General features: G+C 38.0%; 1 protein-coding gene across 2 annotated transcripts in view; it reads left to right on the top strand.

The window, feature by feature from the left end:
* Nucleotides 1-13,161, top strand: part of LOC140734703 (glucoside xylosyltransferase 1-like) — a 63,331-nt gene that overhangs the window by 37,469 nt on the left and 12,701 nt on the right. For both annotated transcript variants that reach the window (XM_073059033.1, XM_073059034.1), the window contains 3 exons: nucleotides 284-479; nucleotides 1,117-1,248; nucleotides 5,540-5,791. In XM_073059033.1, coding sequence (XP_072915134.1) covers nucleotides 284-479; nucleotides 1,117-1,248; nucleotides 5,540-5,791 — 580 coding nt within the window. The remainder of the gene's footprint in view (nucleotides 1-283; nucleotides 480-1,116; nucleotides 1,249-5,539; nucleotides 5,792-13,161) is intronic.

Raw genomic sequence — 13,161 nt, 5'->3', positions numbered from 1 at the left:
CAATAATATTATGGTCCTCCTGAAATCTGTCTGAATTTTTATTAATAAAATTGGATGGATTCTACAGTAGATTGGACAGCCAATGCAGCATTCTCTTGCCCAATGGGAAAACATTTTTTAAATGAGATTTGGAACATATTTCTCATCATTGTATAAGGAAAACACACTTTTTATCAGTAGATACATTAGTCATGGATTTAAAATTATTTTGACTTTTGGTTGGAAAACACAATAACTCATATCCAAAATACATTTTAACATTTTAGTGTAATTAATTTTACAGATATGAAGTAGGAAGATTGAAGTCTACAGGCTCATCAGAAAATTCTTCAGAGAGGATGCATCTGGCAGTGGTAGCTTGTGGCGAGAGACTGGAAGAAACACTAACTATGCTAAAATCTGCTGTTATATTTAGTCAAAAACCACTTTATTTCCACATATTTGCAGAGGATGAACTCCATGATAAATTCAATAGCTCAGTAAGTACCTGCTTTGATATTTACACCATTTCTATACAAGTGCATCAAAATCAGGAAGTGATATGGAATTACTGAATTTTGCATGGTAATTTTTAAAAATCTAATAAATTTACCTTATTTCTTGTTTAAAATGCCAGTGCATTTTGTGCGCTGGCAGTCCCTATGTATGGAGAAGAGGGTATTTTGCTCTAAGAAGAAAAAGATAAACTGCATCATTTGTGCATGCATCTAGAACTGAGAATTTAAAAAAAATTGTGTTATTATTTTACTTTTATTTCTTTGCATAAATCTTGTGAGAGTGATTTTTATTTCCTATCTTAAATTTCTGGGTGGCGATTTGAGATTTTTTTCATTACCCAATTAGTCATAATGTAGGGGTTGACAGTATTTAGACTACTTTTGGCACTTTCTTTATGCTTGAAGTTGACAATGGCTCTGGTATCTTTTGTAAGTACTGGAATGAAAAAAAAATTAGATTTTAACTTGTATCCTATTAATATGAAAAAGGTCATGAAATTGGCTGGAGAAGTTGTCCCAGTGCATTGTGGTCCCAATTGTGTCATTTTCGTTGTACCACTTGTTAGCAGAAGACAAATTGTAGAAAGTCCTTTTGATAATCTTTCTGTTTTACATGCAGCTGGAAAACTGGAAGAAGGAATTTCATCAGAAGTTCACTCACACGATCTATCCAATAACATTTCCAGCTGATACTGCAGCAATATGGAAGAAACTCTTCAAACCTTGTGCTTCACAGCGACTCTTCTTACCCGTAAGAAATATTTAAGAGGAATATGGGAGTGAGTGTTGGTTAGGGTTAGCTTCAGAGGGTTCTGCAGACAGCAGTCTACAGAGAACTTTTTGACTTAAAGATCAGATTGTGGGGAGAGAGAATGTAGGTAGAGCAGTTCTGTAATTATGAAATGCAGATTATTCAGTGTTGTTTGGATCAGCTACAGCCCAAGCATTCAAATCTCCACTTTACTGAGTGGAGATCAAAAGCAGAGGCAGAGTGCCCATAGGGAGGACTTTTTTTTTCCACACTTTGCTATGTCTCAATCTAAAAGTCCTCCGTAAAACCCCAGAAACAGTGAATCACTTTCCATATCTTGAAAGCAGCAGTTCAAGAAAGGCTGACATCGATGATGAAATCCACTATCACCTTCATTGTGCCAGCACAGACTTTGTCCATCTCAGGAATCATGTATTTGATGGTCAAAGCCCCAAACCCAGCACAGAGTTCATGGCTTAATGCGTTTCAATGATCTCTGACTTCCTTTGTGATCTGAGACAATGGCTGCTAATGAGAGGTAGAATAAGCAAACTAAAGTTAAAGTTCTTGTTTAGGTCAACATTTCCTGCAATAAGACTATATTCCTATTCCTTTAGTTCCAGTGGGCTGGTCACCTTATTTCCATGCCCAACACTTGACTCCTGAAACAATCATGTTTCCTTGAATTCCTTCATGGTCAGAGGTTTTCAGGTGAATAGTGAGAATTAGACTCCCACTAATGGAAAAAAATAAATATGAGATTCTGCAGATGCTGGAGATCTTGAGCACACACACAAATTGCTGGAGGAACTCAGTAAGTCAGGCAGCATCTATGGAGTGGGGTAAACAGTTGATGTTTTAGATTCAAGAATTATCTCAAAACATTCTTGGAAGATTTGTAAGGTCCTTATTCACATATATTTGTGATCAGTGACTGCTCAAATGGACTAAGAGCATTGAGGATGTAATTGACAACTTTGAATCACTTTGCTAGGATACACAGAAGCTGAGTATAAATGACAGAAGTTGTGCGCTATTTTTGGAATTATTTACCCAGCCTGTCAATCAAATGCAACCAGTGTCTGAGTCTTCAAGTTTCTCGTTGGTCTTGTCATCCATCTTAAGCCCACAGCAAATGACTCCCCCCGCCCCCGAGAGACTGTCCTGAAAGAGATGGTTGTCCATTTTGAATATTTGTTTTATTTTGTGATCGGTCACAACAGTTCTGTAATTCAAAATGACTTGCCTCTCTATTTAATAATTTAAAAAATTTCCCTTTTATAATGATATTAGGACCAAAATACCTTGTAGCGTTGTATTTTAGAAATTCAATCTAGTATATAATGCAGGAAACCCATCAATCAATTTGCTCCTGTTGCTCCCAGAACACAAATCTGATCATGAGAAGATCCTTTTTTTGTTGGGAATAATATTGATTGGGACTCCAGATAATCCTCTGTCATTAAAATAATGCCATGTCATTTTTTTATCCACCTCCAGGCAGCATAATTGTCACTTTTCCTTTTTGGAAGATGGCATGTAGCAGTTCCAACAATATGGCAATGCCTTATTTGAGTTTCATCCTAGATTTTTGAGGTTCAGAATCAGGTTTATTATCACTGTCGTGTTGTAAAATTTGTTGTCTTGCGGCAGCAGTATAGTGCAAGACATAAAAATTGCCATAAATTTCAAAAATAAATTAGTGCAAAAGGTTGAGAAAGGACATAATGTTCATGGACTGTACAGAAGTCTACAGTGGTGGAGCAGAAGCTGTTCCTAAAGCACTGAGTGTGGGCCTTCAGGCTCCCTGAAGGTAGTAATGTGAAGAGGGCATGTCTCAGATGTCGAGGGTCTTTAATGATAATGCTGTCTTCTTGAGACATGACCTCTTCAAGATGTCCTCAGTGGCAGAGAGGATTATGCCTGTGTTGTAACTACCTGCATCTTCAATCCTCGCAGCTTCTTCCAGTTCTGAGCATTACCAGGCAGAGATGCAGCTTGTCAGAATGCTCTCCATGCATCTGTAGAAATTTTCAAAAGTCTTTGGTTACGTACCTTTTACATACCTTTTGTTCTTGTTTTATTACATACTTTTTACATCCTCAAATTCCTAATCAAATAGAGCTGATGGTGTGCTGCCTTCATGATTGTATCATTGTGTTGAGCTTTAGAGATGAAAGTTGGAACCTCAACTTTCTATCTTTGAGACAAGTTCGTGGCCACATTTCCAACTTGCGAATTGTTTGGCTTACGAACAGTTCTTAGGAACAGAACCCTTTCATGATATAGGGAGGACTTGTAAATACTCAAATCTTTGATGTACCGTAGATTCCGGACTACAGAGCGCACCTGATTAAAAGCCGCAGGCTCTAATTTTAGAAAGAAAATCAATTTTGTACTTGTACAAGCCGCACTGGATTTTAAGCCGCAGGTGTCCCACGTTGTAATATGAGATATTTACACAGAAAGATATTACACGTGAGTATTTTTTAACTTTTAATTAAATCCGTATGGTAACATAAACAAATACATATTTCAAATGCTTTTTTTCGAACCGTGCCTGTAACACGGTTACTTTTAAATATACATACGTATCGGTAACACACAAATTACGTTGCGTATACTTTTTTACTGAACAGTGCACGAACAACATTCCAATATCTCCTAACAACTGGTTAAAAAAAAATATATACTGCAGCCTACCAGGAAAAGTTATTGATCGCCTTTAACTTAAAAGCAGCGTTTTCGCTCGGGTCTAATGCGCTCGCCCCCTCCTTTCCGTTTATCGCAAACCGGTATTTTCCCACAAGACGCGGCGAAACCGGATGTGACTTCATAGCATCCCGAGATGTAGTACAGAAAACAAATATACTTAAAACACTTCTAACTTTAACTAGAAAATACTAACAAATGAATTACTAAGCGAAAATATTATAAACTAAATAACTGCCATAAAGGCAGCACAATGCTTTTCTTTGAGTGTTTTCCATGTTGATGAGGGTGAGTACAAATGACTGATTTACAATAGTTTAATTGTGAAAGTGCGCTTGATTTATCGTACAATTTCATTGGACCTCTGTGAACTACTCATCAATTTTATTGGTCTACTGTTACGAGGCAAAATGTTTTTGGCGGCATGAAAAAAACCATGCATTAGCCGCACCGTAGTAAAGGCCGCAGTGTTCAAAGCGTGGGAAAAAAGCAGTGGCTTATAATCCGGAATCTACGGTAATTGCATTTGTAATCCCAAATGTTCCTAGCCCCTGTAAGTGTTTTTAGTATTTTATGATTACATTGAAATTGTGAGTTGTAGAATTGGCAAACAGAGTCAGAATTTTTTTAATGAATTGTCCATTACACAGACTGGTTGATGATTGTCATTTATACTGAGATGTATTGAAAAGTTTCTGTTTAGCTAGCACACAAAAGCACTTTGTGACATAACTGTCACAAAGTTTGTTTCACACCAGTAGTTGTGAAGCTTGGTGCATAGGAACAAGGAGGATGGAGCAGCACCATGTAAAATATGTTAGTTCTAAATATTTTTGCATTTTTTCTAAATAGGAGTGTTGGTTTAACCTAAGTAGTGGCTAGATGTGTGAAAGGTTGAGTTTGTCCTATAGTCAAGATTTGATTAATTTCTGAGCTAGACTAATAAGTGGCAGACAATTAGAAGTACATTGCTTATGAATGTAAGGGCATTAACAAGGTTCAAAGGTACACTTAATGTCAGAGAAATGTAAACAATATACATCCTGAAATTCCTTTGCAACCATCCAAAAAAAACAGAAGAGTGCCCCAATGAATGAATGATAGTTAAATGTTAGAACCCCCAAACTCCCCCCAGCTCCCCCTTCCCACGTGTAAGCAGCAGCAAAGCAACAATCTCCCCCTAACCCACCAGCAAAAAAAAAGCATCGGCACTCAAGCATGCAGCAAAGCATCAGTAAAGACACAGACTTGCAGAATCCCAAAGACTACTCGTTCACCTGGTAATTCGACGTACCACAGGCTCTGTTTCTCCCTAATAAGGGGAAAAGAGGTGTCTCCATTTCTAAACAAAAGAATGTCAGTTATTTATGAAAAATTGCTTGGGATATAATTTATTTAAAAATTAATATTTTGCTTTTTACTTGTAACACTAGGATCTGGAAAGCTGACTCCACAGCGTGGTCTATAGAAATATCTTGAGCATCGTTTTTCCTGTATAAATCCACACTATGCTGATTCAACAACATTCATCTTACCTGCTTAATGGTTCTTTCTGATGTGTTCTTGTTTTTTTTTAAAGTTGATCCTGAAGGATGTAGATTCCTTGCTCTATGTAGATACTGATGTCCTTTTTCTGCGTCCTATGGATGACATATGGGCATTTTTTGAAGATTTCAATCAAACTCAGATTGCTGGAATGGCACCAGAACATGAGGAACCACGAATTGGCTGGTACAACCGTTTTGCCAGGCATCCATATTATGGAAAAACTGGAATCAACTCTGGAGTAATGATGATGAATATGACCCGAATTCGAAAAAAATATTTTAAAGTAAGTGCATCTAGAATCATTGTGTAAAATGATTGCATCTTGTACTTGATCTGTCTTTATGCTTTAACGGATATGGGAAGCAAATGAATGCAATTTGATATCTTCTGAGTTAATTCTGGTGCAGCTTGAGATCTGTTAAACTACTGCTAATCCATTGTCGTTTATTGCTTAATAATTGTGGTATTGAGTTGGTTATTATGAATGAATTAAAAAAATATATTGTGTAAGGCTTCAATGTAACTGAATGAAAATGACACAAATATAAAAATCAATTGTCAGAACCTATATATGATTCTTGTGAACCTAATTGCTGGCTCCATTATACTATATGGATCGTTATTTTGAAATATCTTTTTAATATTTTTTACAATTGTGATTTTCGTGTGGTTGTAGGAAGAGTGCAGAATATATCTGACAGTGGAATTATCATGGCTAAAGCCATTCCTATTTTCTCCCAATATTCACATCCTGCCACTTTCCCACAGCAATCACTGAATAGTGCTCAAGATATGTAAACCTGAATTATATTGTCAATGCCTTTGATTATTTTTCCTGATCCTTTCAACTCAGGTTGCTGATATCACTATAATTATTCAAGAGCTGACCTTTTAAAATAATAGTTGATGATAGCATCAGAGTATGGTCAAATTAGAGAATCGTGCCACAGAAGAAATTTTCTCAGTTAATGAGAACATGAGACCATTACACATAGAAGCAGAATTAGGACATGTGATCCATTGAGTCTGTTCTGCTGTTCAATCGTGGCTGATTTATTTTCTTTCTCAACCCTATTCTCTTGCCTTCTCCTCTTAACCATTGAAGTTCTTACTAAACAGAATGTATAAACCTCTGCTTTAAATATACTCAATGACTTGGCCTTTGCAGCTTTCTGTGGCAGTGACTTGCACAGGCTCACCACCCCCGGATAAAGAAATTCCTCCTCATCTTCGTTCTATAGGGACGTCCTTCGTTTCTGAAAGTGTGCCCTTTGGTTCAAGAATCCTCCGCTATTGGAAACATCCTCTCCATAGACACTGTTTCCAGACAGGATACTTGGTAGGTTTCAGTAACCCCCCTCGTTCTTCTAAACTTTAGTGAGTTTAGGCCTAGAACAGTCATTCTTGTAAACCTTCTCTGGATCCTAACCAAGGCCAACAAACCTTCCTTAGATACGGGACTCTAAGCTACTCGCAATAAAGAGGTAGTGTTCATGGTTCAATGTCCATTTAGGAATCGGATGGCAGGGGGGAAGAAACTGATCCTGAATCACTGAGTATGTGACTTCAGGCTTCTCTATCTCCTTCCTTACGGTAACAGTGAGAAGAGGGCATGTTCTGGGTGATGGGGGTCCTTAATGATGTACACCAAGGCACCACTCCTTGAACATGTCTTGGATCCTATGGAGGCTGGTACCCAACTTTCTGTAGATTCTTTTGCTCCTGTGCATTTGCCCCACCTGCCCATACCATACAGTGATACAGCCTGCCAGAATGCTCTCTACATCTGTAGAAGTTTTCGAGTGCTTTAGGTGACAAACTAAATCTGATCCACTTCCGATCCCTCTATGAAGATTGGTTTGAGTTTCCTCATCCTACCTTTTGAAGTCCACAATGCCTGCACAATCTCTTCAGCTATGTTTTTCAGAACGCTGGAATGTAGTCCATCTGGTCCAGATGATTTATCTACCTTCAGATCTTTCATCATTCCAAGATCTTTCATCCTTCTCCTTAGTAATAGCAACAATGCTCACTTCTGCCACCTGATATTCAGATTTCTAGCATACTGCTAATGTCTTCCATGGTGAAGACTGATGCAAAATAATTAAGTTCATCTGTCATCTTTTTGTCGTACATTACTTCTACAGTGTCTTTTTCCAGCGATCGGATATCTACTCTCGTCTCTCTTATACTCTTTTTATAAATTTCAAAAAAACTTTTGGTATTCTCTTTTAATTTATTGGTTAGCTTTCCTTCATATTTCATCTTTTCTCTCCTTATGGCTTTTTTGGTTGCCTTCTGTTGGTTTTAGAAGCTTCTCAATCCTCAGACTTAACATTAATATTTGCTAATTGTATTTTATTGCTCTATTGCTTTTATGCTGCCTTTGACTCCCTTGAAAGGCACGGTTGCTCCACCCTCAAAAACAGTTACTTACTCCAAGCAGTAAGGTTGATCAACACCTCCACCCACGAACTAACCCATCCACTACTACTTTATCATTTCTTGTCAGTCACTTTATGTACAGACACACCTGTGCCTACCATCACTTTACCCACACACAGTCAATCTATGTACTATATATTAGTCATCTTTTGCATTTATATTTATTGTTTTTTTATTATTGTTTATCTTAATGTGTTTTTATATGCTGCATCAGATAATTATTTTGTTCTCCTGTACATTTGTGTACTGAAAATGACAAATAATGTTGAATCTTGAATTTAGTGATATAGCATGGTAACAGGATCTTCTGGACAACAGCCTGTGCAATCCACTTAACACACATGTGATCAATTAACCTATCAACCCATGCATAGGCCTTTGGAATTTAGGAGGAAACTGGAGCACCTGGTGGAGAACCACAGGGAGAACTTACAGACTCCTTAAGACAGCAGTGAAACTGAACTTGTGTCACTGGTGCTGTAATAGTGTTAGCTAACCCAACACTAGTGTGAATTACTCCCGGAAACTACAGCCAGTGCTGCTCTATCATCATCCCTGTTAGGGTTTAGCTTCCATTTAGCTTTGGCCAGCTCCCCTGTCATGACTATGTAGTTACCTTTACTCAACTGTGTTACCAGTACATCTGATTTTAGCTTCTCCTTCTCAAGCTGCAGGGTGAATAATATCATAGTATGATCATTGCCTCCTAAGGGTTTCTTTACCTTAAGCTCTGTAACCAAACCTGGTTTATTGCACAACACCAAATCTAGAATTACCTATATTCTAGTGGGCTCAACCGCAAGCTGTTTTTAAAAAAGGCAATTTGTAGGCTTAATAGCAGGAATCTAAAATCTTGGAATACATTCTGTGGGTCTGAATATTAGTAAGTGCTTTGACCAGAGGATGGCGATATTGGGCTGTCATCTTAAAGTGTTTGCTTTTGAATAACGTGGGGGGAAAAAAACGAAATTAGAAACTCCCAGTTTCATATTGGTTTGTTTTCCAACGAAAATATTTTCAAATGAGATAAAATGATTGCTTTTTATGGGAAAAACTACCTACAGCACTGAAAGAGGCATTTACTGTTGAGTTAGATTTTTACTCTGCACAATGCAGACTTTGGCCTGCTATCCAAAATTAGGAGTTCATTTATCACTTGGTAATGAAATCTATATTGAGTATTGGGATTTTTTTAATGGTTATTTTTTGCATGCCCATGAATTTGTAAAATTAATTGCAATAACATGCACTTTTTATTTACAAAATATTATACATCAAAAACTATCATAGTTGTCATTTTTATCTGTATTTTTGTTTGCAAAGTGGATTTGGCATTTAGTTTGGTAATTTTAGATGCCCCCTTGAATGGAATAATTAGCAAAACTGAACAGTTAGTTATTCTAAAGAATTGCATGGTGAATTTGTCATGTTTTATATTCCTTTCAATATCAAAGCTTAGACTTGATCAATTCCACCTGCTGTTGGAATTGGAGAAGTATCTAAACCCAAGGCTTTTGAGTGACATGAACCAGTTTGAAGTGTAGCTGTAAAAATAACTATTGTCCCTGATTTGTTAAATGCAATTGTAACTTCACAACAGTATGACATTTTTTCTTTTTTAGTGATTGCACCATTACAGACTAAGGATAGAAATTTTGTTTTTTTTACAAATATATTGAAGTGAGGTAGACCATATGGTTAGTTTAAGCATGTTCTGACATTCAGTAAGATCATGCCTGATCCTGTGTCTTCTGTATTCTGCCCAATTTCCATAGTTTTGACAGGAAGGCACAGAGTCGACTGTACTTCCTTAGAAGGTTGGCGTCATTCAATGTCTGCAGTGAGATGCTGAAGATGTTCTATAGGTCAGTTGTTGAGAGCGCCCTCTTCTTTGTGGTGGCGTGTTGGGGAGGAAGCATTAAGAAGAAGGACGCCTCACGTCTTAATAAGCTGATAAGGAAGGCGGGCTCTGTCGTGGGCAAAGTACTGGAGAGTTTAACATCGGTAGCTGAGCGAAGGGCGCTGAGTAGGCTACGGTCAATTATGGAAAACCCTGAACATCCTCTACATAGCACCATCCAGAGACAGAGAAGCAGTTTCAGCGACAGGTTACTGTCGATGCAATGCTCCTCAGACAGGATGAAGAGGTCAATACTCCCCAATGCCATTAGGCTTTACAATTCAACTGCCAGGACTTAAGAACTTTTTTTAAAGCTATTATTAATGCTTTTTGAGTTAGTGATTTAGATGCATATCATATTATTACTGAGTTAAGTATTGTATGTAATGAGTTTTTGCTACAACAAGTGTATGGGACATTGGAAAAAATGTTGAATTTCCCCATGGGGATGAATAAAGTATCTATCTATCTATCTATCTAATAGATTGTGCTTTTAGTCCTATAGCATTGATGGGTCTCCAAGTATGGGATTCATAGCTGTTTAAATGAATGAAGTCCTCTCTGGACTATAGTCTAGCCTAAGTCCCATATTTTCTAGACAGAGGAAACCATTAATTGACAGTTCTCTCAATCCCCTTTTCAGAAACCCAAGTTTTGGTAAAATTGCCTCTTGTATTTGAAACTGTTAGAGTTCCATCTTACTCGGTCTCTCGTCATTAGGTCAACTGCTTCTCTTCAGGAATTAATCAAGTGAATATTTGTTCCACTGTATCAAAAACAATTGTATTACAGAAACCAGAATTGCATTTACTCTAGGCTCTAAGTATCCGTTTTGTCAATCTCTTAATATTAATATCAATCTTTAGTTTCTCAAAGCCTTCCTTTGACTGAACAGTGCAGCACTTCAACTGGAAATTATTTTTGTTACTTACTATGAACTTGAAGTAATAGTCTAAAACAGTTGGCTCTATTTGTGACTGCACTTAATATGACGTCCGTGCAGCTCCTGTTATGAGAAATCAAGAGGGCATTTCTTGCATCTTGTGAAATATAAAAGACACATTTAAAATCTATTACAATAATCAGTTTTGGTGTTTAACATTTGTTTCTGTACCACTGTTATGATATGCAGGATAGAGGACTGCATGACATAATAAGAGGAGGCAGATTTAAATCTATGTGGCTCGTGTTCAGATACTGCTTACTTGAATGTTTCCTCTGTCTACCAATTTTTAAAAATCCTTTGAATTTTAAACTATTGAGATTTTTTTTACCTAATTGGTCAGCAGCCTAAAATTGCCCAATTAAGTACCAAAAGGCATTTTTATTCACAAATGAATAGCTCGTATGTTTGTGTATGTCATAGTAGATGCTTATCTAACTGGTACGAGGAAATGAAAAAATAGAGCGTGTAATTGTTTTATTTACACAGCATCCTAGATTGATGGTGTTCTGTATGAGCAATAAAATCACAAAAGAAGCTAAAGGGCACTTTTCCCTAGAAAAGATAGGGTGAGATTTGACATGATTGGGGTCCCTGAGGAAATGAATGCCCGATAATCACCACAAGGGAATTAGGGAGATGCTTAGTAATCGAGAGCAGAAATTATGTAAGTTGTGATGGCAATTCAAAAAAACAGATATTGTACAATTGGAATAAATTGGGCAAACGCACATGCATAAGGGGGAAAAAAAGGATATGGTACAGAATAGTGGAAGGGAGTTTCTCTTTGTAAATTTATCCATGAGTGGAATTGCTTTAGGGATTCTTTTCTCTTTGTAGATTTATCCTTGAGTGGAATTGCATGAGTGGAACTGTCCGAAACAAAGAATTTAGCAAATTTATTCTGACAGTTTCAGGTCTGAAACATGCCCATTTGTGGTCGTCTTTGATGTTCACAAGCTAGTATAAATTGGGTGTAAAATGTGCTGCAAGCATTTGGACCAATGTATGGTGTGTTTGATGATGAAAAGCTGCATTTCTTCCCCGTCAAAATAATCAAGGTTTAATATCAAGTCAGCACAGAATCTCCAGTAGAAATTTTCTTGCTGTGTTATGAAATAGATAACTGTTAATTGGTGCTTAGAGCTTGATTATTGAATGGTTTAGTTGTGTGTTTAACATGGGCATTTTCAAGTTCAAGTTTAATTGTCATTCAACCATACATGATTACTCATGAATACAGCCTGTACTCATGAATGTGCCAAGGTGCAAAACACAGTACCAACAGTCATACACAGCACAAGGCACATATAGCATGTAGAAGATAGCAAGCACATATAAGATAACAGTAAAATACAGTCACACAGAAAAATCTTGAGTCCCTTTTGCAGTAGTCTGCAGTCGAACACAATCCACCTTGTCTTCTACCAAATGAACAGTGGGGAGGCAGCACCAACCCCAGCATAAACACCGTGCCACACTACCATTGACACTCCAGTGGTACGCCTAACTCCAGTTCCTCTCCCTAGGCGACTGCAAACAGGTGACACCACGGTTTGAGTCCTAGTCCTCAATATGACTCCTCCAACCGTTTGCCAATAAACCAATTAATTAGACTTGCAGCCTTCCACACTACCAACGTCCAACACAGTCTCACAATCACAAGAAATGCAATTAAGATGATCACTTGCTATTAGACTGTGCACCAACACCTCGTTTTTGCAGGTAGCATCATGGTCTGCAGCAAGTCCAGCTCCTTCAGCTTCTCTGCCCGCAAGAAACTCTCAACCTGCAGTACCTTAAGTTCTTAATTGCCCAGCAGGGCCTTTCAATCAAAAAATACATTTAAAAAAGACAATACAGGTAGTCCCCGAGTTTCAAACGTCCCAACTTACAAACAACTTGTACTTATGAACGGAGGAACGAGAACGCCATCCACCATTTCAAGTCGGATCATGACGCTGTCCGCATTTTAAGTCGTTGCTGTTGACATTGTGTTGAGTGTGTAACTTTGTATTTGGCTTAAATTTTTCTTAGCAAAATTTACCCTGACCTCGCCCCCACTTTTCCAGTTGGCTGATGGTGCAGTGAGATCAGCGCCGGACTCGAGAACGGAGGTTCCCGAGTTCTATCCAGTGACAGACCACTTCCGAGCACACTCTCCATCCGTGCCGGGTTGATGTCGAGCTCGCAACTCGACCTCGTAAAAAAAACACTGCCACCTCCAGTTTAAATTTCCACGCGGAATATTGTGGAGGATCAAATACCCAGCACAACCCCCACTTGTCCCATTTAACCTGTCTCAGTGCGGTGGTCCTTAGGACCTGGTGGAGCTCGGGACCCGCCGCCCGCAGTGTTTCTGTTC

This window comes from Hemitrygon akajei, chromosome 10 (assembly GCF_048418815.1).
Source record: "Hemitrygon akajei chromosome 10, sHemAka1.3, whole genome shotgun sequence".
Taxonomy (NCBI): domain Eukaryota; kingdom Metazoa; phylum Chordata; class Chondrichthyes; order Myliobatiformes; family Dasyatidae; genus Hemitrygon; species Hemitrygon akajei.
Note: the sequence above shows the minus strand (reverse complement) of the source record. Positions and strands in the feature narration are given on the sequence as shown.